The 24,732-nt window shown below is 29.3% G+C and overlaps 1 protein-coding gene across 3 annotated transcripts; it reads right to left on the minus strand.

Moving 5' to 3' along the window:
- Positions 1-83: 83 nt before the first annotated feature.
- Positions 84-23,546, minus strand: LOC111618436 (NADH-cytochrome b5 reductase 3-like). 3 transcript variants are annotated; one of them, XM_023359983.1, is made up of 10 exons: positions 23,395-23,506; positions 13,037-13,156; positions 8,940-9,080; positions 2,517-2,589; positions 2,313-2,419; positions 1,742-1,871; positions 1,585-1,668; positions 556-641; positions 370-469; positions 84-284 (listed from the first exon to the last, which is right to left on the minus strand). In XM_023359983.1, exons 2-10 carry the CDS (start codon positions 13,064-13,066, stop codon positions 112-114), a joined length of 924 nt encoding a protein of 307 aa, XP_023215751.1. In that variant the 5' UTR covers positions 13,067-13,156; positions 23,395-23,506; the 3' UTR covers positions 84-111. The 3 variants fall into 3 exon arrangements, with proteins under 3 accessions (XP_023215751.1, XP_023215752.1, XP_023215750.1); XM_023359984.1 differs by having other exon boundaries at positions 13,037-13,153; positions 23,395-23,449; XM_023359982.1 differs by lacking the exon at positions 13,037-13,156 and having other exon boundaries at positions 23,395-23,546.
- Positions 23,547-24,732: the final 1,186 nt, after the last annotated feature.

Here is a 24,732-nt window from a genome sequence, read left to right on the forward strand (position 1 = left end):
TCTCCATATTTGGCTAAAATAATATAGAAAAATTTGGAATAAAAATAATTCTAAATTTTATTTTATTACTTTTTATAAAATGAAAAATGAAAATCTACTTTATCAAAACATCTAAAAAGAAAATCTAAGTTTTGGATTGTAGCCTAGTTTATCCAGATTTGGAATACAGGCAAAATTGATCATTGGAGGTGGTCCACACATCAAAATCAGTGTGTCGTCTGCAGGTTTCGGTAAGTGTTGAGAAATCATATCTGCATTTACGAAACCACTGCTGTACTTCCATCCTGTAAGACACCATAAAAATAATTTAGATACAATGTAATTTTTACATGGAAAAGAAAATTAGTCAACTTTTAATGTAAAACAAACCATCTGTTGGCCTATCTACAGTATACCAAAGTTTAAAACGGTCAGAGTGAGTGGCTGCTAATTCTTCCAACTCTGATCTCAGCAATATATCACCTTCTGTCTGATAATTCAAGAAAATCAATCAATATGTTATCTATACTTGTGCAGATACCAAGTAAATGCAAATATTCAATAAAAAAAAATTACCTGATTAGCAAACAGCAAATAAAGAATTGTTTGATCTTCTGGTTCTTTAAATACTTGACGCACAATCTGCAGCATTGGTGTAATTCCTAAATAAATTTACATTAATTAAAAATTACAACCAACCTTTCTTTAATGTAAATTATCATCATGATTTCAAAATTTAATAAAAAAAAAATAATAAAAATTTCGTTTAAGTAGACAAACATAATTTTAACATTTTTATTTGTTTTACAATAATTGACTTGTAATATTTCCTATGATCCGTATTTAACATCAAATTTTTCCTTTTATTGTGATAAACTACTTTTGATTCAATCAGAAGAGATGATAATATTAATAGTTTTAAAAGATTTTCAAGTTTCATATCAAACTTGATTCTTCTATAATGCATATGCCTAAACATATTCTATATTTACTTGAATATAAGACACATTTTCTATACACAGTAAGACTCCACTTAACACTGATTCGATATAATGAGGTCTGCTCTAAGCCTAAAAAAAAAGCTAAAAATTTTCACCAATTCAAATTATTTCAGCATTTCATTGATTTGTAAATTCGTAATACAATTATTCCCAAACATGAACCAATCAGCAAAGAGAGGCAACTCATCATAGCGCTGTGCTTTTCTTAAATCTATGTTTGTTTGGTGCAATTTTGGAAAAAACATAACATCATGGATGCCATAGGCAATATCGGCATGAATTCACTGATAACTGCATGAATGAAGTGTGAAAGAAGTTATGGCTGAAGGTATCCAAGAATTCTCAATGAAAATAGCCTATCGCTGACCTTTCTGCACATTTCCAGCACTTCCGATATAAATGAGAAGCAAACATTTTCAGCCACATTCAGGAGCTAGTGTCAGGCTTTTTATTCAAAAGATTTTACCCATTAGAATACTTTTTGACTTTTAGGATCAATTAATTCAAATTACATAGTTTGTAATTATTGTCTTTACTGATATGCCGAAATGGGAGTGTTTCTTATATGCCATTAAAGCATAGTAATTAAAATTTGAATACATACCTGTTCCTCCAGCAATCATTCCCACTTTCTTCACTTTATAAATTGAAGATGGAGACTTCTTATCTGGTCGAATTGAAAATTCTCCTGAAAGATGTGGATATTATTAAATTATTATTAATAATTATGTTTATTATGTAAATGTAATGTAGTTAGTTACCTGCTCCATTATAAATAAGATTTCCATTTGGACCTCTGATATCTATGCTATCGCCAATTTCCATATTGTTGAGATATTGGGACATTTTCCCTCCTTCTGGATATTTAGGATGTACATTTTTGAAATATACCTTATTAAAAATTTATTACTATTATTATATTAAAATAACTACTTAAAATATTATATATTTATAAAATGTATGTAGCTTTTCTAAAAAAAAATAAATCTTCATTTACAGTCTTAGAAACTGAAATTTAGGTAATTTCACTAGTAAGAAACTTGTAAATTCCACACTATGTAAGTCTGAGCAGGGGCAGATCTACATAGGGACTAATAGGGCTTAAACCAAGGACCCACAAAAATTGAATTATCATAAATTTTTAATACTTTTTCATTAACAGTGAGTACTTATTGTATAGTAAAAAATAATTAATATTAATAATATAATAATAATGATATTTATAGTATTATTTACATTAACAAAAAATGGGGTCCCATTGGATTTCAATAAGCCCTACGCCCCAAAGAATTAGATCCACCTGAGTCTGAGTAATTATTAGTAATATTTTACCTTAATTACTAAATCCATGTAACCTTTACAATCATCACTTGACACTGGAGTATATGGTCGAACAACTAGTTGTCCATTTACTCGAGCACTTATGTAGATGTGTTGACCTAAAAATATTTAAGTATCTTTCAATTAAAATATTGTCATATCAACTTTCTATGAATTGAATTTTAATAATAAATTTTTTGCAAAGTTTAAACATACCTACTGGCAAACCCAGAATGTGTTCCGATGTTGGGAGAGCAAATCGAAATCTTCTTGTGTCATGGCTGATTTCCTAATTATTATATTTTATTTAATAATATATAATTTATATATTAAAAAGCTACTGTATTATTAATTTACAAAAAAAAACATAGTTAATCAGAACTAATGAACCAGACTTATAAGTGTATTTAATTAACTCTTTCCAAAATGCATTTTGGCCTTACTGGTCTTTTTCAATTGGATAACTTACAGAGTTTATCATGACTATTGCCAATACAGTGGGTGATCAGTTAATGAACATAATTCATTCCAAGACTTGTTTGCTATCCAAATTGTTTGTTAACTGATTATCGATTTACCATACGTTTTTATGGAAATTTGATTAATTCGTTCTGGAGATCCCCAAAAATAAAGAATCAGTCTAATGTCAATTGCTTTTCTCTCTTCTTCAGGATTTTTCAGAAGTAATTAATAGCATTGTAATTGTAGAGATCCCCAAGCCTATTAACCTCAACCTAGTTTGGATACCATTTTAAGATTGTCATTCTGACATCCTCCCACTTCTTCAAAAAAATGTTTAATAGCAGATATTGGCATTAATCCTCTTTTTCAGAAGAAAACATATCTTGCTGAGTTTCTTTGTGTTCTTCATTTAAGAGTTCTTGGCATTCTTCTGTCATCAGGTCTGTTTCAGGTTCCATTATGAGCTCTTCATGTTCTTTATTTCTCAGATGTGATTTTTGTTTCTCCTTTAGCTACTTGAGTCTTCTTGATTATACAGTATCTTTCTTAGATAAGATTGAACTGTGGCCTACTGTAGACCTGTTCAAGCCATACTGCCCAGCAACATCAGACATCTGCCCACTCTCTACCTTTGCTATTATACTCTCACCTTTTGAAAATAAAAACTGACACAAAACTTAACAAGTGCTCACCTGACAGTCTCATGAATACTATAAAAGAATTGTTTCTGTCAGAAAAATAAAAAATTGGAATTACAAGGGAGAGTTTCAAAGTTCAGAGGAATACTATCTGATTAGTATATACTGGGTTGAGCATCGATGTCAACGTCTCCCACGCTCCGAAAAGTTTCAAATTGTTGCCTGAAGACAAGAGAAGACCAATCAGTATTCATTATTTTACGTTGCTTCTTGTGTTCGTATGTTATCCGATCATGTGTTTGTTGTCAGAACATAAAAGTCTTTCGCGAAAGTGTTCGTTATCCGATTTGTTCGTTAACCGATCACCCACTGTATTACAATATACCTTACATACAACATTACAATATACCTTAATAATGTATAATTATTGTACTTCTAAGGTATATTGTTGGACTTCTAAGGTGTAAAGTTGACAATAGTCATCAAAGATTGTTTTTTGTATGTTATCCAATTACAAAGGGCTAGTGAGACCAAAATACATTTTGGAAAGAGTTAATTAAATACGCTAGGATTATAAATCTGGTTTATTAGTTCTAATTAACTATGTTTTTTTTTGTAAATATACAGGATGTCCCGTCAAGACTGCAAAATTCTGCAGAGTGAGGTATGTGTTCAGAGTGAGAATCACTCTGAATACATACCAAATAATTCAAAAACCATACCTTTATGACCCATAGTTTGATAAAAATGCAATAGAAACAGTATGACATCACATCCAGTGCACAGAAAATAAGCTTTATTGGCAATATGAACATTAGTACTTGCATATGACATTATACTTACATAGGAAAATGCTCAAAATGATCACTGCATATATCATGGCATGCATGTGCACACCATACAATTGCACATGATCTTGGTTGCTTATCTTCAGACTACGAGGCAGTATTAACTTTTGTGGACAACATGATGTTGGATCATGTGCAGTCAGCATTCTAAGGCATGTGCATGCATGCCTCGATATATGCAGTGGTCATTTTGAGTATCTTCCTTTATAGTTATATGTAAGTACTGATGTTCATGTTTCCAATAAAGCTTATTTTATGTGCACTGGATGTGATGTCATACTGTTTCTTTTGCATTTTTTTCTCAAAAACTGTGTTGTAGAGGTATGGTTCTTGGGTCAATTTATACTTCACGTGAAGATTCTCACTCTGTAGAGTTTATGCAGTCTTGATGGGACATCCCATATAATTCATTTCTAATTTTAAAAATTGAGTTTTTTGTTATATATAAATATAAAATTATAAATTGAGTTTAAATTTTTATAAAACTAATTTAAATAAAAATCAAATTTTCTTTAATATTGTATTATGCAATTCCAGACACATTTTGATTGTTTTAAAACCTTTAAACTATTCTCAAACCATCCAAATTATTGAGCTGCAATTTTAAAAAATTGTAGACCAACTGTAGACCCCATGTAAAATTCCCATTGTCACTGTCCATCCATTTTTCCTTAATTGCAAGAACAGAGTTAGATGGATGAAAGACAAGACCAGATATGGAAACCTCAAGGACAGGAGGCTCTGATTAACTACATGCAAACTGGAAGTCATGTTATTTCAATTCAAAAATTTTTTCCCGAAAGGTATAAGATAGATGACCAGCACAACTCTATTGCTAAAGGAAAACTATGATGTACAGGGGCAAGCCACTACTAATTTGAGGTGGATAGCATATATTTTAAATTTATTTAATTTAAAATATGATTAAAAATTGCAGCCCATAACTGTGACAAAATGTCACAATAAAATGGCTTGTTGATACCTATTGTACTGTACATAAGATGGAAGATACTATTAATTAGAAGAATTGAAGGTTATCAGACTTTTAATAGTCTTCATCAAAACAGAAACTAACATATCAATAGGAATACATTAGCAACAACTGGTCAAAAAGTTTAGAAATAATAGCTTTGTGGAAGCTATTATTTCTAAACTTTTTGACCAGTTGTTGCTAATTATTGTGTTAATTGATCAGTTGTTGCTTAAGTAGTTATTTCTAAACTGTTTGACCATCTGGAAAAATATTTATGTAATACAGCAGTAGAAATGATTTTCTTGGACAAGTTCAAGTAACATGTATCATTATTATGGGACATGGAAAGGAATCATCAGATGCTGAAAGAGCACAGATTTTTGTTTTACATTAGGCACATCCTAATTGAAGTCCAAAACCTCTCCAGCTTTGTAAGAGCATCTGCATCCACTGTTTGTCAATTTCTGAGGACTCCTGAAATTTATGGTAAGTCAAGACCTGCAGACTCAAAAACATCTGAAGATGACCAAAGAACAACAAAAAGACCAATTTGAAAGAGAAAGCAGTCATGGCAAATTTAGGAATTGTAACTAGAATGGTTCTTTAAGAGCAATTCAAAGAGCCTTACAAAAGAATGTAAACATGACAGGGGCAAAAAATTCTGTCCAAGCCACCACTCACCCAAAAGCACAAACAATGAAGAGAAATATTTGATGTGAATCACATTAGCTGAACCACTGCTGATTGGAATTAGGTTGTCTTCTATGATGAAAAGAAATGGAATCTTGATGTTCCAGATGGTCTGAGAGGAAAGACTGTTCTGTTTTCCAGAAGACAACAAGGTAGTTACAATCTCATGGTTTGGGCAGCCTTTTGCTCTACAGGAACTGTTGGGATTGTCTTCTATGGAAAACAAACATGGTTAAAGAATACTGGCTGTCAACTGAAGACATTGTTGCTAGAGAAGACTGGATTTTCCAGCAAGATAATGTCTCAATATGCTCATCCAAATCCACAGAGAACTAATTTCAAGCCAATAATGTTACTGTTTTGCCATGGCTTGCTAGAAGTTCAGACTTCAATACCATTGAGAATCTTTATGGTTGTTGACTCATCAAATTCATGGGCATAGTTAGTAGTATAACTAAACTTTACCTGGAGACTCTAATTTGGAAACTGTGGCAATCCAGACAATAAGACCTTTAGCACAAGCTGTAGACCTAATGCAAGATCACCTCAAAGCAGTATTACAGAATAAAGATGGTCCCATCAAATATTAAATAAATTGGAGTATCTGGAACACTTGTTTCAGAACTTTTGATCAATTTTTGCTAATGTATTGCTGTTAAAATATGTTATTTTCTTGTTTTGATGAAGGTTATTAAAATTCTGATCACCTACTCTCTCTCTCTAGTCAGTATAATCAGTAGTATATTCTACCTTATGTAAAGTAAGTGTCAATCTTGGGATGGTTTGGAAATAATTAGATATTTTGACTGTTTTGAATTTTTGCCCAAGACTGGTATTGACTAAGTTTATGAATAAATTATTCTTACTGCTTATACTTAATGAATTTATTTTAAAATGAATGTAAGTTTCATTGAATTGTAAATTAATTAAAAAATAAATTCTGCTACAAACCAAACAGAACATTGGAAAAATAAACATTTTTATCATTACAATTTAAGATTACACTGTTTCACTGTTTGAATAACAAAATCTTTTGTAATAAATTATATTATTTTAGAATAACTAGAATAATTTTGAAAAAAATTTTTAGTGACCACATACAAGTCTTAGTTTAATGAATAGAAAATTCAAATTGCATCTTAATTTGGTTGAAATTTCATTTCTTTAGCACAGTGTACTACACAAAATAATTATGAAATGCAAGTAACATAATTAAAACTTTAAAACTAAATAATAATCCAGGATCATTATTTATATAAATAAAAAATTATCTCCATAATGCATTATTCATAATAAATCTAATCTGAAAACTATTATTTAATATCAAAATATGATGGAATAAGCTAAATTAAGAATTTAGCTTATTCCATCATATTTTGATATTAAATAATAGTTTTCAGATTAGATTTATTATGAATAATGCATTATGGAGATAATTTTTTATTTATATAAATAATGATNTTTTTTATCTCAAAAGAAAATAATTGTTCCTATTGTAAGGTTCCAATAAAAGTGAAGATTCCAATAAACTTTAAAAGTTTATTTTGAATAACATGATGCTGGATCATGTGCAGTCAGCATTCTAAGGCATGTGCATGCATGTGATGTCATACTGTTAATTAAATACACTAGGATTATAATAAGTCTGGTCTTATAAAGTGAAGATGTTATTCAAAATAAAGTTTTCAACAGTTTTATTATTTTATTCGCATTAAATTTATATAATTTTGATGAAGTGAAAGTCCTTTAGAGATGATTTGCATCAGAAATAACCATAATACTTTGATTTTTTTTAATATAAAAATATTTAAGAGTTAATAATTTGAAGGGAGAACTAATATTAGATTTAAACTTTTTCAACTGAAAATTCTATATTCTAAATGATCCAAACAATTAAATTTCAACAAAATCTACATGCATAAGTTGTTCAACATGCATTTTGGAAAAATTTTCATTTTACCTATACATTTGTCTTGGTTCTCTTATAGATTTATATGATTGCAAAAAATATTTATTTTTAAGAAATTCATTTGATACTTCATTCTGTAGTCTCCACTCTCAGAAATTCAACTAAATTATATTTGAAACTATTAATTCAGATATTGGTAGTTTGTTTGAAACTCTAATTAATTCAATATTTTAAAAAAATTTTAAGAAAATTATAGATGCTTTCTTGTTTTCCCTAATACATTCCTTATTTCTAGTTTTTCATTATAAAAACTTTATAATATCAAATTAGATTTGATTCTGTTGTTGCAACTATGTTATATTTATATCAATACTAATTTACCACAGATCTGATAACAGCATCAGGCAACAACAGTGTTAATATAAAAATAATGAATGCACATTCAATTTCATAAAATATTTATTAAGACAAAACCAAGCATTGAATAATAAGACTATTATTTATCATTAAAAAAATTAATAAAAAAACAGTGAATATATTATTACAAATGAAACAGAATTAAGATTTTGTCATTACTAATTATTCTACAAATTCATTAAATACATCAAATGTAAATATCAGTCTAGAAAAGATTTTGATGAATACTTTGAGAGTAATTCTGTTTATTAGCAAAATCAAATATTCTAAAAGTAATCATTTCAAAATATTAAGGCTAATTGATATGACCAAAGAAATCAAAACAAAATTTTTCATACTTATTATGTGTTTTTGTTTATTTGTAATTTTTTCTATTTTTATTGTTTATTTTGTGAGAACTTGTTTTGTGAGGATGGTAATCCTAGACTTAATAAAGCTTTTGATAATAAATAAAATAAATTTGCATATGAAAACATTAGGGGTTTGATATGCCAAAAAATTTTCCTATTAATTGGAGTGAATAATTACACATTGATTTAAGAAAAAACGTTCAAGTGAATGAGTAAGTATACATTCATTTTTATTTATCAAAACAGTTTTGTTATAAGAACTATTTTGTTAAAGTTCATATTATTTTACAAACTAATATTCTACAAGATTAAATTTTTAGTTTACTGAGATAATACATAATAAAAAAATTACCTCTTTTTCAATAAGTTTAATAGAATACTTTTTATCTGGATCTTCTAATAATTTTGGAGAAGAATGTTTCCATCCTAACATATATTTTATAATCACTGCTGTAACTACCACCACTGCAGCCCCCACAAGAATGGAAAATGTCTGAAATAAATTTTTTTAAATTACATATATTAACAATATTATGGTTATTGTCATAATAATTTATAAATTAAATATTTATTAACATATAAAAGATCAGTTTTTAATTATAATTCAAATATAAATATTTACAATAGTTTCTAAAATAGTTTCATGCAATTGATTAGGATTATGAAAACAAACAATGAAAATTCAATTGTGTTCACAAACATGCAGCATGGTCTTGATAATCTTAAATGAATTTGACAAAGATCTCATCAAACTCACATAAAACATTAAAACATTTTAAAAATTTAGAATTGTATTATGATAAATGAAACTAGTACTGTAGTTTGTTGCATATAACCAGTGGATTATTTATGTTTTAATGAAAGCAGGTGCAGGCTAGGTGTCATATGAAGACAATTATGTTAATTATTGACAAAAACTTATAATTTGATATAAAAATGCAAATTAGAGGAGGAATTTATTACTTGAAAATTTGTTCCTTTTTATGGCCACTGATTTTCCAGTATTCATAGTTCCAGAGCCTTGCTGGATTACCAGTTTTTCTGGACAAATGAGGTCACAAAATAATTGTGAGTTTGCCAATGGGGGAAATGTCAAGAGGGTTGAGGGGTTGCTAAAAGAGTCATATGTAGATGCAATGGTCACCGAGACAGACTCTACAGTTACAAGAAACCATTTGACATGAAATGAGCTTACAAGATTTCTATGATCTTGAAAGTTTTAAGTTGGCATTGCCCTCCTTTCCAAGATAATCCCTGGTTCGTGAATGGCAGTTTCCTTGACATCTCCAGGACAATGTGGTCAACTTCCAGTGATGGGAAGATATCGATCAGAAGATGTGAAACAAAGATGGGCACAAGACACACACAACAATTGGAACTTTTGGAGGAATAAGCAGTCATGTCCTTGAAATTCCAGATTTTTATTAATCACCATCCTTGATTGCCCATTCCGATTGGTCACTTTTCCTCATTCTCACTTTCTAAGTGGTTGATCTCTTGTTACTATGTGCAACAAGATCTCAACTTAGATTGCAGGAGAGATCAAAATCAGTCCCAACTGGAAATGGTCGATCTTAGAACTTGCATCCTATTGTTTAAAAGTTCATGTCACGTTTTCATACAAAAACTTATTTCTAGCATCTATTTTTATTTTTATTTTTATTTTAATGCAAATTTCAGTGAGGGTTTGTACCTGTCCAGAGCCTCAAATAATATCTTATCCTGAATGACTAATTTCAAGCCTTCCATATCTTTATAAAACTACAGACTGCTAGAAACTTAAACATATATTAAATAATGAATAATGTGTATGCTCATTACCACAGACACCTGCATCTTTCTTAAAAGCTAAATATGTAGAATCAATCAAGAATAAAAGCAACTAAAATATTTGGAAATCTGACTATTTTAAACATGGTTAAATGTTTTTTCTGTGTTTCACCATCATCTAATTCAAACAATGAATAGTTTTTAAATTCTTTTTCTATTGTAATCTGATGATGCCATAGCTAAAATTAAATACAGCAAAACTTCTGAAGACAATCACATCCCAACGCAACCAGTTTTCTTGAGAACAGGTTTTTTTTTTCTTTGGCATATATTACCAATGCAATTTGATCCTCTTTAAACAGATCACTTCTTAACTTGACCAACAACCACCCTAGTGTGATCAAAACAACCATGAATTCCAGCAAACTTTATTTATTGCAAACATTTTCACTCTTATTGAAGAGTCTTCCTCAAGCTGCAGTAAATCAAATACTCTAACTGCCTAGAGAACACAGGCAAAATAAACAATGTATATAAATTTGAAATGTAAAACATTAAAATATTTTTATTTTGAATTTTTAAAAAGTATAAATGTTGAAAAAAAAACAATGATACAGGAATTTATAAAAACTAATTTAAGTACAAATATATGTGCATTATGACATAATTATATAAATAAAACCAAAAGGGAGAACAACAAAGGATAAAAATAAATATTCAACAATACAGTGTGTCGTAAACCTTGATATAGCAAGCTTCTGTTAGAGAATCTTAAATACAGACTTCTACACATTGAAAATGCTATTGTTAGTGGCATTCTTAGTGTTTATATACTTAGCAGCTTTGGAGAATACGTAAATTTCCATTTGCTTCAGATATTTTAATTCCAATATGTTACAGGATGACGTAGCAATCTACCTGCCTTTATATCTATTTAAACTAGGGGATATGGAGGCATAAGAAGCCAAAGCTATAGTAAAAACATTCTTTTCTATATGCAAGAAGTGAAATCTGTAACCAGTCATACTGGAAGCTGAGAAGAATTTCAAAATGGAAATTCTCAGCAAATATAGCATTTGTGTTTATAGCAGGTGTTTATATGCTAAACAAAGGTGTCATGCATGCATTTAAAATCCAATATTCAAAGATAATGTTTCACTCATTTGTTGACGAGATAGATAAAGTGACATTCATGCATGAGCATCAATAGTAGAAAATCAGATTTTAATACAGATAAATAGGATTTTTTATTGCATATTTCAAAAAATTGTTAATCATTGTTTATAAGAATTTTTTTTAATATCTATGCTAGCAAAACCTGACACCGTCATTGATGATTTAGGCTGATTTAAAGGTTACTTCAGAGGTTACTATCTGGGAAGTTACTTCAGAAATAATAATAGAGTGCATCACCACCATCAGTGGTTTTGCTCCAAATGATTCATTGGATGCAACTATAGATTCCAACAATGCAACAAACCCTGGAATCTGAGCACTGCCGGCCCAAGCAAACGACTTTAATGTTGCCCCATTTAAAAAAATTTGCAACAATATAAAACACCAATGTAAAATGGAGTGTCTAATTTTTATTCAATATGCAGCACACAATATCACGATTGTGAGACTACGGCACTACTTTCAAAATGGCGATTCACGGGTCAACACGTGAGAAAGGATTGTGATCAAAAACATTTATTTTTTCATTATTTATTGTAATTTATGCATATACTTTTGCCATGCCACCTCCCAAATTCAAGCGCCCTAGGCCATTAACTAGTTCGCCTATATGAACAGGCCAGCTCTGAGTCTGAGTGAACTTGTACTGCTGCCAAAGTCAATCAATGAAGATGTGGAAATTGAAATGTTGTAACAAAATGGACAACTAGGAACAGATTTTTTTCCGGAAACTAATCCACTACATGAAAATGATTGAGGTAAGTAAAGTTATTGACGAGAGATGTGTAGTGCTTCTGCTGAACCAGAGTGCTTTAAAAGATGCTCATATGAATCTTGCTAAACAAAGCTTTAATTAGTGAATTTGTCAACAAACTATTATTGACTTACTACATGAAGTTCAAAAACAATCTGATGCTCACCTCCCAAGATGGTCATTTTTCCACATATTTTTGAATGGTTGCCTAAGAAAAGTTTCAGTGTATAACAAAATGAGATAAAAATGAGAATATAGACGGATCACCTACAGTTGTAATGTAGACAATCCAAATGAATGTATGTTATATACAATCCCATTCCATTCAATGAATCAGTCTGGGAGTTGATAGAATTACAAAAGTGCACTCCTACAAGATTAAAAGTGTTAGACCATCAGATGCTGGAAAATTAGTGGTAATCTGTAAATGTCAAGATTGTCATTGTCAAGATTTTAAAAAATTTATAATTCAATTCAATTATGCATTTTTCACATGCTGCTTTAAATTAGCCTATATTAATGTTCATATATATATATCCTGGACAGCATTTATTACATGAGAATAAGTAGAACTTCTGAACATGAGATTATGTAATATTAAAATTAATTTATTTGACTACAAATATAAAAATTTCTAGTTTTAGTGTTAGATGTTTTAGAACAATACACTTAAAATTAAAATTATTATTATTATTAACCAATATCTAGGTGAATTTAGAGAAACAATCTGTAAAAAACAAGCAATGTACCTTACCACTGGTAGAGGATATTAAACTCATAATTGAAGTTTAATTCAGAATCAAACTGTAATGATGATTATAATAATAAACCAAATTCATTTTGATGTTATTCAGAAGGAGAAAAAACTGCTGAATGTAAAAGAATTCATAAAACAAAATGAAAATAAATTAACAACACATCATAAATTAAATATAAATGACTCAAATTTTATAATTACATACGTTTGTTACTTTTGTCTTGTAAAAGAACAAAATTTAATACCATATTTAAATAAAAGAAAACTCAAATTACTTGTTAAGGAAACCAAAAATAAGAATTTATTAGGAACATTGTCAGCTTACTGTTCTGCCAACTTCAGCTAACTACAATCAACTAAAGTGAAATTGGTTTTTTGGTTTCTTTACCAAGTAGTTTCAGTTCCTTTTTATTTGTTACTTTTATTGCTATAAATTTTGAGTCCTTCCAAATCTTAACACATTATTAAAACAGTAAAGCTGTATAACAGAAAAATATTTTAAGATTGAAAATTATTTTACTCATCTCAACATTCATCATATTGATGATGATAAAATATTTAACTGAATGTTTATGACATTTTTTATAAGTCTAAATAACAGTAAATGTAAGTTATTAAATCATAATTTTTTCAAAATCAGATGCTAAATGCAAGATGAAACAATGTAGATTTATATCACTTATCTAATTGTCTAAATCTCAGATCTAGGGGCAAACAAAATCTAGATTTAAATGAGAAAAATAGATTCTAAGCTAAAATTCTGCCCAACACATGGTACAGACTTCAATGTTTTGACTTAAAAATGATGGTTGATAATACCAATCATTGCCACTAAGAGTGCTGTAACTATGATCACAGCCACTCTATGCAATACATTCTAACTCATTTATTAAATCATAACCACTTAGATTTAAATTTGATAAAAGGTGCTAAAGTTTTGTTAATTATTATTGCATTGTTGACAATGTGGCAATATTGTATAAGCCATTGGTTCTCAACTGGGGGTACAAACATAAATCGAAAGGGTACATCTAACTTTTATTATAAAATGGCATATGTTAATCAATTTGCTATAAATTATTAACACAAGAAACAAGAAATGACAAAAACTTGCTTTAAAATATCCCAGTGTGAACACCAATTTCCCTTTTAACAGTCTAAACAACTTGTTTATTCACTTGATTTGTCTGTCTATTTGTGCCGTTAGTACTGAGTGAACCTGTAGTCTAGTAAAATTACGGTCTAACCGAGCATTAATTTTAGAATAGAAAAAAAAATTTTTTTTCTATTCTATAATTATTGCTTGAGAAGATTGGGGCTTTTCATGTTGTTACTGGACCACTGGTATTAGGAATAATGAGGCCTGGATCGTACTCCCACCATGTAATGCGTGTCACTGCATGCGCGCATTACTTGATATTTAACAAATTTAGACATTATGTTTGTTACAAAAATTGAAAGATTCATGTATTGTTCTGCACATTATAAATTCACAGCCATTAATTTCAAGGTCAGTACACAATTATAATCTCTATTTAACAATGTGGGAACCAAATTTTGAAAAAATTGCAGAAGATTTATCACAACAAATATTCCATTAAATTTTGTTAGAAATTATTGTAGAATAATTTAAATTTTCTTTATTGTTAATTATAATTATTTATTTTTAGGAAATGTAATTTATGCATGTATTGAAATGACTTCTGTGATTTTATATACAGTAATATACTTATCAAATAATAATAAATAAGTGTATGTACCTGATTAAATTTATTATTATTTACATAAAATAAGTAATTCACTTTTAGTTATAGTTAGTTAGAATTTTTTTATGATGCTCAGTTATATACATCTAACGCAGTAATTATAAAATTTATATACAAAAGTATAAGGGGTATTTGAGAAACAACTAATGGGCTAATATGGTATATGAACAAAAAAGGTTGAGAACCACTGGTATAAGCCAGAGAGAGGTCGGCAACCTTTTGAGTCGGAAGAGCCAAAATTACAATTTACAAAATTTCAAAGTTTTTAAAGAGTCACAAAATTTTTTATTGCCAACAGTAAATAGTACTCGCATAAATAAAGTTTTTTGATAAAAAACTAATCTATTTATTCATATATAAGTAGTGTTTTTCACCACAAATTAGATAATAGAAACATCCGACGACGGCGTCATTCGAGAGCTTCCGACGGACTGACGACAGCGACGACGCGTGTCGGAGGGGTACGGTGAAAAGAGAGTACAAGTGGCTGAGAGATAGAATCGGTGCCTAATCCTCGTTAATCGATTCAGAACGATTTTTAAATGTTTTTTTTTTTGATAAAATAAATATTTGCGTATGGAACTAAAGAGCCGCAGCTTCACATCCAAAGAGCCGCATGTGGCTCGCGAGCCGCAGGTTGCCGACCCCTGGTATAAGCAAATGTAATGACACTGTTGCTTAGAGAACGTGCATATTCATAATGGTTTTTTTTTAATTTGATAGTACAGTACTTGTTGTCTAAGTGGTAAAATAGTTTTCTTATATTCAAAATTGCATTCTGTGACCCAAAGGAAGTATAAACTGAAACTTTATATTATATGCCTACATTTACTAGATTGAAAAATATGAATAAATTCCTTTTATTTTACCTTGCTATCTGAGTATTTTTAATGCTAATCTGTACATATTTTGCCTTCAACCGTTATGTTAACCTTACTATCAATGTAGACTAAGCTGAAGTAAATACATAATTCGCTTTTTTGTTTTTTTTAGTAATCACTTTAAATTTTTTCATTTCAAAGTGAATAATGCATAAATGAGAAAAATGTGCTTAGGTAACTGAAAAATATGACACACATGTATGAAATTGTATAGATAAAGAATATATAATTAAAGTGTTTTATAATGGGAAAGTATACAAAAAATATTTACTTATAATTGCATTAAACATAATATATAATTGCAAAAAACATACATCCAAGAAATGTATAATTAAGGTTTGACTATATTCTAAAAAAATCACACTAATTATTAAGATATGAAAATTACTTTAAATATTAAATGAATTTAAATTTCTTGAAAGCTAAATGAATCAGTATCAATTCTACTACTTTAGTAAAATACAGTCAAACCTGTCTATATGGAACCCCAAGGAACTGAAAACTCTTCTGTAGTAGACAGGTTTTCACTATATACGATTACCTACTACAGATATCTCTTGATTAATGTGGTTAATAAATTTCTCGATATTACCACATATATCAAAATCACATTAATCAAATACAGAAGTACCTCAACACTCAACTAAATAATCACCACATGCTAGAACAAATTTTTGGTTAATAACAAATATTTTTTATTTTAACTTTAATTTTTTCATTTATCCATAAAAAGTTTTCCAAGATAAAAATGAGAAACTGATTTAAAAATAAGATAAAACTTTACAACTGTCTACCTTCGTCAGACAAAATTATACTCAATTCAGTTCGTTTTTTCATAAGTGGAAAAAAAAACTGTGCGCAGAACACAATCATCAGCATGTTTTACAATCATTTCAAGTGAATGTAATATTTCAACAATACATGTCTGTGATTCACTAAGATTTGTTATAAATTCACAAGTTGTTATTTGGCAATCTTTAACAATTTCTTCCCTCAATTTCTCTTCAACAGCTTTTGGGCCCTTTATGTTTTGAATTCTTTAGTTCAAAATTTCCAGAATGAAACTTTGAAAACCATATTTGACACATTCAGAGTTTAGAAGCATCTTCCCCATACACGGTACAAGTATTTTTTACTGTATAGTGTATGGGTTACTGAAACTTAAAAAGCATGCATAATATGCCCAACATGCATTTTATCTGCAGACAATTTTGACTTGATTTTATTCAAACGAAATATAATGTAAAAAAGTTTAAAATAAGCTTGAAAACAAAGAATAAAATCACATCCAGAATAATCTGTTAAATTTCACAACTTATAATTACATCACAAAATGTTAAGTATTTATATTAAGTAAAAACAGCTGTTAATAAAAATATGCAAAACTTTGTTCTAATCCCAATAAAATTACTGTAATATAGTAATCTTTTCGCTATTCTGTATTGGGTATGTGTATTTTTTGACTTTGATTTATACATCCTAGGCTTGTAAACTTATTAAATTTGTGTTAAATCAGGTACTGATTTTTCCATTTCCTCATTGGACAGGTTCTGCTATATACAGGGTAATTTATATTACTTTTTGCAAAAAATTCAAGGGACCAAGAAATTTTCCATTAATGATAGGTTTTCACTATATACAGATTCCATTATAGACAGGTTTGATTGTATTTTAAGAATCAGAACTGAAACACACAATTTTGAACCTTAAACTAATTTTTGATTGTAACAATATTCCATTTTCATCACACCAGATAATTTTTGAAAATGCTATTTTCTTCTAACATTCAGTGGTAATGAACACTATGATAAAATGAATAAAAAATGACTATCCAACTTGAAGCATTAAACTATCTTAAAAATTTTTAGTTTTATTACTACAAAATAATGAACATTTTTATCACTATTTTGTTGTTTTACAAGAAGTTTTTGTTTAAAGAGAAATATAAACATTATGAAGTTCTGGTTACATTATTAATCATGAATAAAATGTGAAACTTTTTTATATTTTCAACTAATGGCAAAATGTAGTAGAATTTTCCAAAAGAGTAATTTCCATCTCAAAAACTTTTAAACAGAATACTTCCTTTCTAGATAATTCAACACACTACAATGTAAGGTCAACACTATCGTTGTGTTGTTCTTAGTGTGTAAAAACAAATAGAGATTGATTTTTACATAGATTTGTCTTTAAATTTTACTAAAACAATTCTTAAAATTATTGTTTGCTTCATATCTAGTAGAATCCATTATCATATTTAGTGATTGACTATTCTATCCACTTTTTTTACTAATTTGTCACAATGGTTAGATACAGAAGAACCATTGTGACTAATTAGTAAAATAGTGGATAGACTATCCAATCACAAAAAATGACAATACTTTATATAGGTTATACAAGAAAAAATAATGCTTTGATGTCTTTATTTATGGAGTTATAGGTTATTTAATAGGTTACACAATTAAGAAACTGAAAGATATAGAACATGAAGATAAAATGAAAGAAAAAAATTACAACACTTGACTATAAAGAAAAAAAAATGAGAGGAAAACTGAAAGACCACTTCAGCTAGGTAATTTTTATTCCATAGATAAATAATTTTAAATCAAGTTTCCTTGAATTCATCCAAAAATAACTAACAACAATCATTTTAACTTAACTTACAGTAGATTACCACAGTAATTTTTATCATGTGATAATTTATTACTTCAATTTATACTAACAAATGTTATATGTGGCCATCATGGAGCATTATAAGTTTATAACATCTATTCCATTTTGAGCATAGCTAGACAAAATAAAATTATATGATAGAGGGAAAAAATAGAAGGAAGTTGTATTTTAATTACATGAAAATTTATACTTTATCCTTGTAGCAAGAATATATAAATTATCACAAAAATTTCATATAAGAATATTAGATCACACATTCAAATTTTAATATCTATCTATGATGACTATTTTGAAAAAGTTGGTATTAAAACCTTTGATCAGTATCATAAATGTAAACTATTTGATGCATAGTTTATTATATAAATATATTTTAAAAAATTATCACAAATATAGTCTCATTTGTTTACAAAATTAAAAGACCAAAACAGATATGTACAAAAAAGCAATGAATTAATCAACTGATTAATCAATATATCAAGTTACATTTCAGTCAAGTCAATTGCAACAGGTTTCCCTGCAATTTTTCAATACCTTAAGGGCATTTAACCATTTTTGGTAAGATTAGAAATAGCCAACATATGTACTAAATAATATGTAAGATCTGTTTTGATATATATAAATCATTCAATTTATAATCAATAGTACAATTCAAGCGCCCTAGGCCATTAACTAGTTCGCCTATATGAACAGGCCAGCTCTGAGTCTGAGTGAACTTGTACTGCTGCCAAAGTCAATCAATGAAGATGTGGAAATTGAAATGTTGTAACAAAATGGACAACTAGGAACAGATTTTTTTCCGGAAACTAATCCACTACATGAAAATGATTGAGGTAAGTAAAGTTATTGACGAGAGATGTGTAGTGCTTCTGCTGAACCAGAGTGCTTTAAAAGATGCTCATATGAATCTTGCTAAACAAAGCTTTAATTAGTGAATTTGTCAACAAACTATTATTGACTTACTACATGAAGTTCAAAAACAATCTGATGCTCACCTCCCAAGATGGTCATTTTTCCACATATTTTTGAATGGTTGCCTAAGAAAAGTTTCAGTGTATAACAAAATGAGATAAAAATGAGAATATAGACGGATCACCTACAGTTGTAATGTAGACAATCCAAATGAATGTATGTTATATACAATCCCATTCCATTCAATGAATCAGTCTGGGAGTTGATAGAATTACAAAAGTGCACTCCTACAAGATTAAAAGTGTTAGACCATCAGATGCTGGAAAATTAGTGGTAATCTGTAAATGTCAAGATTGTCATTGTCAAGATTTTAAAAAATTTATAATTCAATTCAATTATGCATTTTTCACATGCTGCTTTAAATTAGCCTATATTAATGTTCATATATATATATCCTGGACAGCATTTATTACATGAGAATAAGTAGAACTTCTGAACATGAGATTATGTAATATTAAAATTAATTTATTTGACTACAAATATAAAAATTTCTAGTTTTAGTGTTAGATGTTTTAGAACAATACACNAAACATCAAGCTTATAGCCCAATAATTCGTCAGTTAGTTTGTCTTTGATCATCAGGTTTATGAAGAAAAACTTCGTACTTACAGACATCGCACAACATGGTGTTACGCGTTATCGAAGCTATTGGGCATGGTTAAAAATTAAGACAGCATAAGCACAATTATTCCAGATATTACAGGTTCCAACAAGTAAAGAATTTTGAGAGTCATGACACAAATAAGCTATGTATTGATTATTGACCATTTGTGACATGCTATAATGAGCAAAAATTTAAGAAACTAATAAGTAGGTTTAAAATTGATAAATACAAATGTATTCTGACAGTTTATGAGTTAATTATGCTTTCTATTTGCAAAATTCCTCAACCTTAACACAAAATAAAAAAAAAAGTGAATTTTTAAGAAATTTGCGGGATTTCCCGGGATAAGAAAACTTTCCCGGGATATTTCCCGGGTTAAAAAAACAACCGGGATCCCGGAATCCCGTTTGAGAAACCCTAAATAATACCAATGGTAAATGGAGAAATGAAATTACAATTTGCAGCAATGTCCTTCCACCTTTCACTCTCTGCCAGCTCCAACTGCTGGCCCCATAAAAGTTTAAAAGCAAACGTAAAAAGTCACAAAGCAGTTGCCCACTGGATGAAACAGAAAACAGACACATCAAACTCAAATACTACACTACACAAACAACCATGAGGAAAAAAGAATAAAATTTAATACTTGTTCTGCTGTTTGTTTTTATTGAGATTGTCATTCATATTACTGATTTGCATAAGACATACAAGGCACCGCCTTACCAACATGGCAGCTCGTTGCACAATAATATGTTGCTAGTGATCTTGGGGATAGCTATTGTTTTTTATGCATAAGTAATTATGTCCTGTCTACACAAATTATTTGTGATGCAAGTGACCAACAGTCAAATTTCTACATCTCTGCAATAATGTCATATAATTAACTACAGTAAAAAAAAATTAGCAAAAAATTCTAAGTAAATTCAATCATCTACAAATGTTCATTTATTGAAGGATCAAAATTTGAATTTTATAAACTATATACTGTGACTTAAAGTGAAAGTTATACACCAGATTTTTAAAAAGTTTTACACACAAAAAATATATAAATAAAGTAAATCTGTTTATTTAACAATTTTAAAATGACTGGCAACTTTTGTGCTGTAAAAGAATAAATAACTTGTCTTTCTATTAATTATTAGAAAAAAATTCTCATTTTACTAAGATTTGATGCGAAATTAAAGAAATTAAAACTAAATTTGTTTGAATAATAAATGATGAAAGTTTCATATCATATTTTGTAGTGCCTTTTACTCTCTATAAACAGCTTTCAGTCTATCTGGTATGGATCTAACAAGCTTTGCTCAGGATCATTATCTCGACTATAACTGAAATTGTTCAAAATTCAAGCTTTGCTACACAGGGCTTTAAATTTTTTTTAATATGTTTATATATATTTTAAGATCCATCCAACCATCAATTAAAGATCTCATTCTTACTGTTAACATGCAATTCCATACTTTTACATTCTCACCACTACTTTTCACAGCAAGTTGTGTTGGTTGTTCATATATGGCAGGGGTGGCCAACCTGCGGCTCGCTAGCCACATGTGGCTTTTTGAAGGATTTTTTGTGGCTCTCGATAAATGTACCCGAGTTTCCTTTTCATTTTTGTGTTATTATATTTTTAAAAATTATTATCGTTCCGTATGTGTTTCAAAATGTCTTTTAAATTGCTAACAACAAATATGAAAGACTAAGTGCAACGTTGTAACAAATTTCATTTCTGTCCAAGTTAAGAATGATATCACTCATCGAAAACTGCACGAACGAACAAACAGTGGCGTAATCGTCCGTTATCGACCGACTCCAGACCGATTTTGAATTTGTAAACTGTCATTGCAACGGACAGTTGACATTGTGCTCTGGAGGAAACAATTTGTATCATTCTTGCTACGGATATAATTTGTAATCTGGAATTTTTTGCATACCTTTTTAATACGTATTTAATTGCAGCTCACGAAAAATTTCAAATTTTGAAAAATGGCTCGGACTATCAAGGAGCTTGGCCACCCTGGATATATGGCAACACAACTTGAGGGAAGATGCCTCATGAGAAGGATTTTTATGGTAAAGTGGGCTCTATTTAGGTATAGGACCTGAGAAGAAAGTCTCCAAAAAACTCCATGAGGACAGCCTGTTGGTGAGGCACAAACCCACGACCAACTACTAGTGTTCAGTACTTTATCCTCTTGACCACTGGTTGGTCAGAAGATTGTGAACAGGTTTCATTTTTTTTTGCCTTTCTCCACATCATTGTTTTTCTGTTAGATCCAAACAAGTTAAACATGTATAGAACAAGTAACTGGATGAATATGTAAAGACACTCAAACATCAAAATAATCCAACAAAAATGACATTTTTCAATTCCAAAGTTCTTTAAAATATGTTCATGAACAAACTTTAACCACTTTTGTCTATTTGTATTGCTAACTTTTTCCTAGCAATCCATTCTATTGAAATTATTTTTCTTTAATTGTTTCTAGGTTGTCTTTCTTTTTCAAATGTTTTTTGACACTCAATGCAAGCTTTGGGATACTAATCTTAGGATTGTCTTTACTTGCAGAATCCACCATTCATCATGAGAATTGAAGTTCTTTCTGGGACTTCATTTTCCACAGCTTGTCCATATTTTACACTTATTAATAACACCCCGAACCACTAAATGACTCCTGTTAACAATGCTTTCCATGTTTTTAACAACAAACCATTGGTTTCTTTTTGAGATACAGACAACATCGACATGCCATAATAAAAAACACAAACTTCTTATAAAAGTTATTTCATAATTCTCAGCAGACACTAAATTAAAATTAACCTGTACCAATAATTAGAGAAATATGAAAATTAGCCACTTTCAGTTCTACATTGAGTTTTACTCTGTTGTTGTTTATTTGAATTTGAAACAATTGTTAATTTAAATTAATAAAAGAAAATACAATTATTACTATTGTTTTAATGTTTTTCTTTCAAAATACCTTAAACTTGAATGAAATTAATTTAAATATTTTCTTTTAATTATGAAGAAATATTAAATATCTGTGCATGACTTTCACTTTAAGTCAATATATTTCAAAATCAGGTTTTGAGGGAAAAAAATTTGACCCAATCTACGCAATATAAACACAAATCTTTGATCTAATTTTTAACCCGACCCAATTTAAAGAGAAAAAAATGAAAAAATGTCCTAATTATCTTCAAAACATCTCTCTTAATCTAATAAAAATTTATATATTTCGCATATTTATAAATCCTGGCTTTTCCTTTTCCTAAATTGATGCAAATGTCAAGGTCGATGATTAGCCCCCCTCCTTTTAATCCTACTTCCGCTTATAACATCATCCCACGAACAATTTAAACTTTAAATTATTCGTGGGAATTAAACGTCGATTAAATAAAAGGAAAGGAAACGTTAATTTCCCTCTTAGAAAACATTACTTAAAAGACGATAAATACTTACAACATACTCGGCCATAGTGCAGACGATAATTGTTGATAGCGAAAGCATAAAATGAAAGTACCCTCTAGCGGTCGTAATGCGCGTTTAAAATTAGGTTATACAGGTAACTCCCGTATAACACGGGAGTTATGTTCCAAAAAATTGTCGTGTTATACGAAACAAAGAACTAGTACGAAAAAGAAAGGTTATGTTCCAAAAATTAAAAAAACATGCTATTATATTTTCATAATTAAGATAAATATCTTCATTAATGCATATTAATATAAATTAAACAATGTTCCCTTTGTCATCACTAAGTACTATTAAATGAGGGCATTTTCTTTTTGGCAAGATATCCTTTTCCTCTGAGCATTTCTCTGCATTATCTTCAGATCCATGCTCTACCTTTTGCAAAAAAAATATGTTATTTTAGATTGCTTGCTTTTAGTTAAAAGATCTTTATAAATTTCCTTATATGGTGCTAAGCACTTATGAAGAATAAAGCAAGTATGGAATAAGGGAAAAACATCTGGCAACATAAAAGCAGAAGCGTCGAGATCTGGTAACATGAAACAAGTTTCGAGAAGGACCACGTGTATCGACAGAAGGCGAGAAAAGAAAATTTACATACTTAAGTATGTAAATTTAAGTTCACGAAAATTATACAGGAAAATCTGATAGTACGTACAGTACGCACTCGAATGAAAAATGTCAAATGAGATATCTTTCGCACTTAAAAGCTTTATCACATTTATTGAACTGTTGTACGGGGATTTCCCTAATTTCTAATTAGATAAAGTTCGCTTTTAATCGTTTTTATTACTGTACATTTCATGTTGTACGAGGATTTTACCCAATTCTCAAACCGTGTTAGAGTGAATACATGCTATACGGGGGTTATCTATACATAAAAAAACCTGTGGTAATTTAAAAAAAATTAAATTAAACAAGTACATTTTACTTATATATTATCAAATTCTGCGAATTTAATTAATTTAAAATCTGACTTCCTTTTTCTATCCATTTATTTGAAAATACACGAAGTAAATCCATTTCCTCCCCCAACTCTTTAAGCATTTTTAATTTAGTGATGTAACGAATATTCGGTTACTATTCGGCCGAATACCTAAAAACAGGAGTAATAAATAACAAAAACACAGTAAATTAATCGTTTTGGTATTTAGATTTAATGTTATCGAGTTAGTGTTGTTTGTTTATATTTATTTATAACTTGTAACATGCACAAAATAAAAAAGAAAATAATATTAGTCACATGTATTCACAATTTATAATTACAAAGATCAGCACACGTACATGTCTATCGTTGGAGAATCCTCGCACATCTGAGGGTCTGACCCT

The sequence above is a fragment of the Centruroides sculpturatus genome, unplaced genomic scaffold (genome assembly GCF_000671375.1).
Source record: "Centruroides sculpturatus isolate CEXI.00-Female unplaced genomic scaffold, Cexi_2.0 scaffold10, whole genome shotgun sequence".
Classification (NCBI taxonomy): Eukaryota; Metazoa; Arthropoda; class Arachnida; order Scorpiones; family Buthidae; genus Centruroides; species Centruroides sculpturatus.

Coding starts and splice junctions, on each gene's coding strand:
- LOC111618436 (XM_023359982.1), bottom strand. CDS start 23,442: ATGCTTTCGCTATCAACAATTATCGTCTGCACTATGGCCGAGTATGTT. Junction 1,669..1,741: donor TCTTATTTATAATGGAGCAG/GTAACTAACTAC, acceptor CACATCTTTCAG/GAGAATTTTCAATTCGACCA. Junction 642..1,584: donor AATGATTGCTGGAGGAACAG/GTATGTATTCAA, acceptor AAATTTATTTAG/GAATTACACCAATGCTGCAG.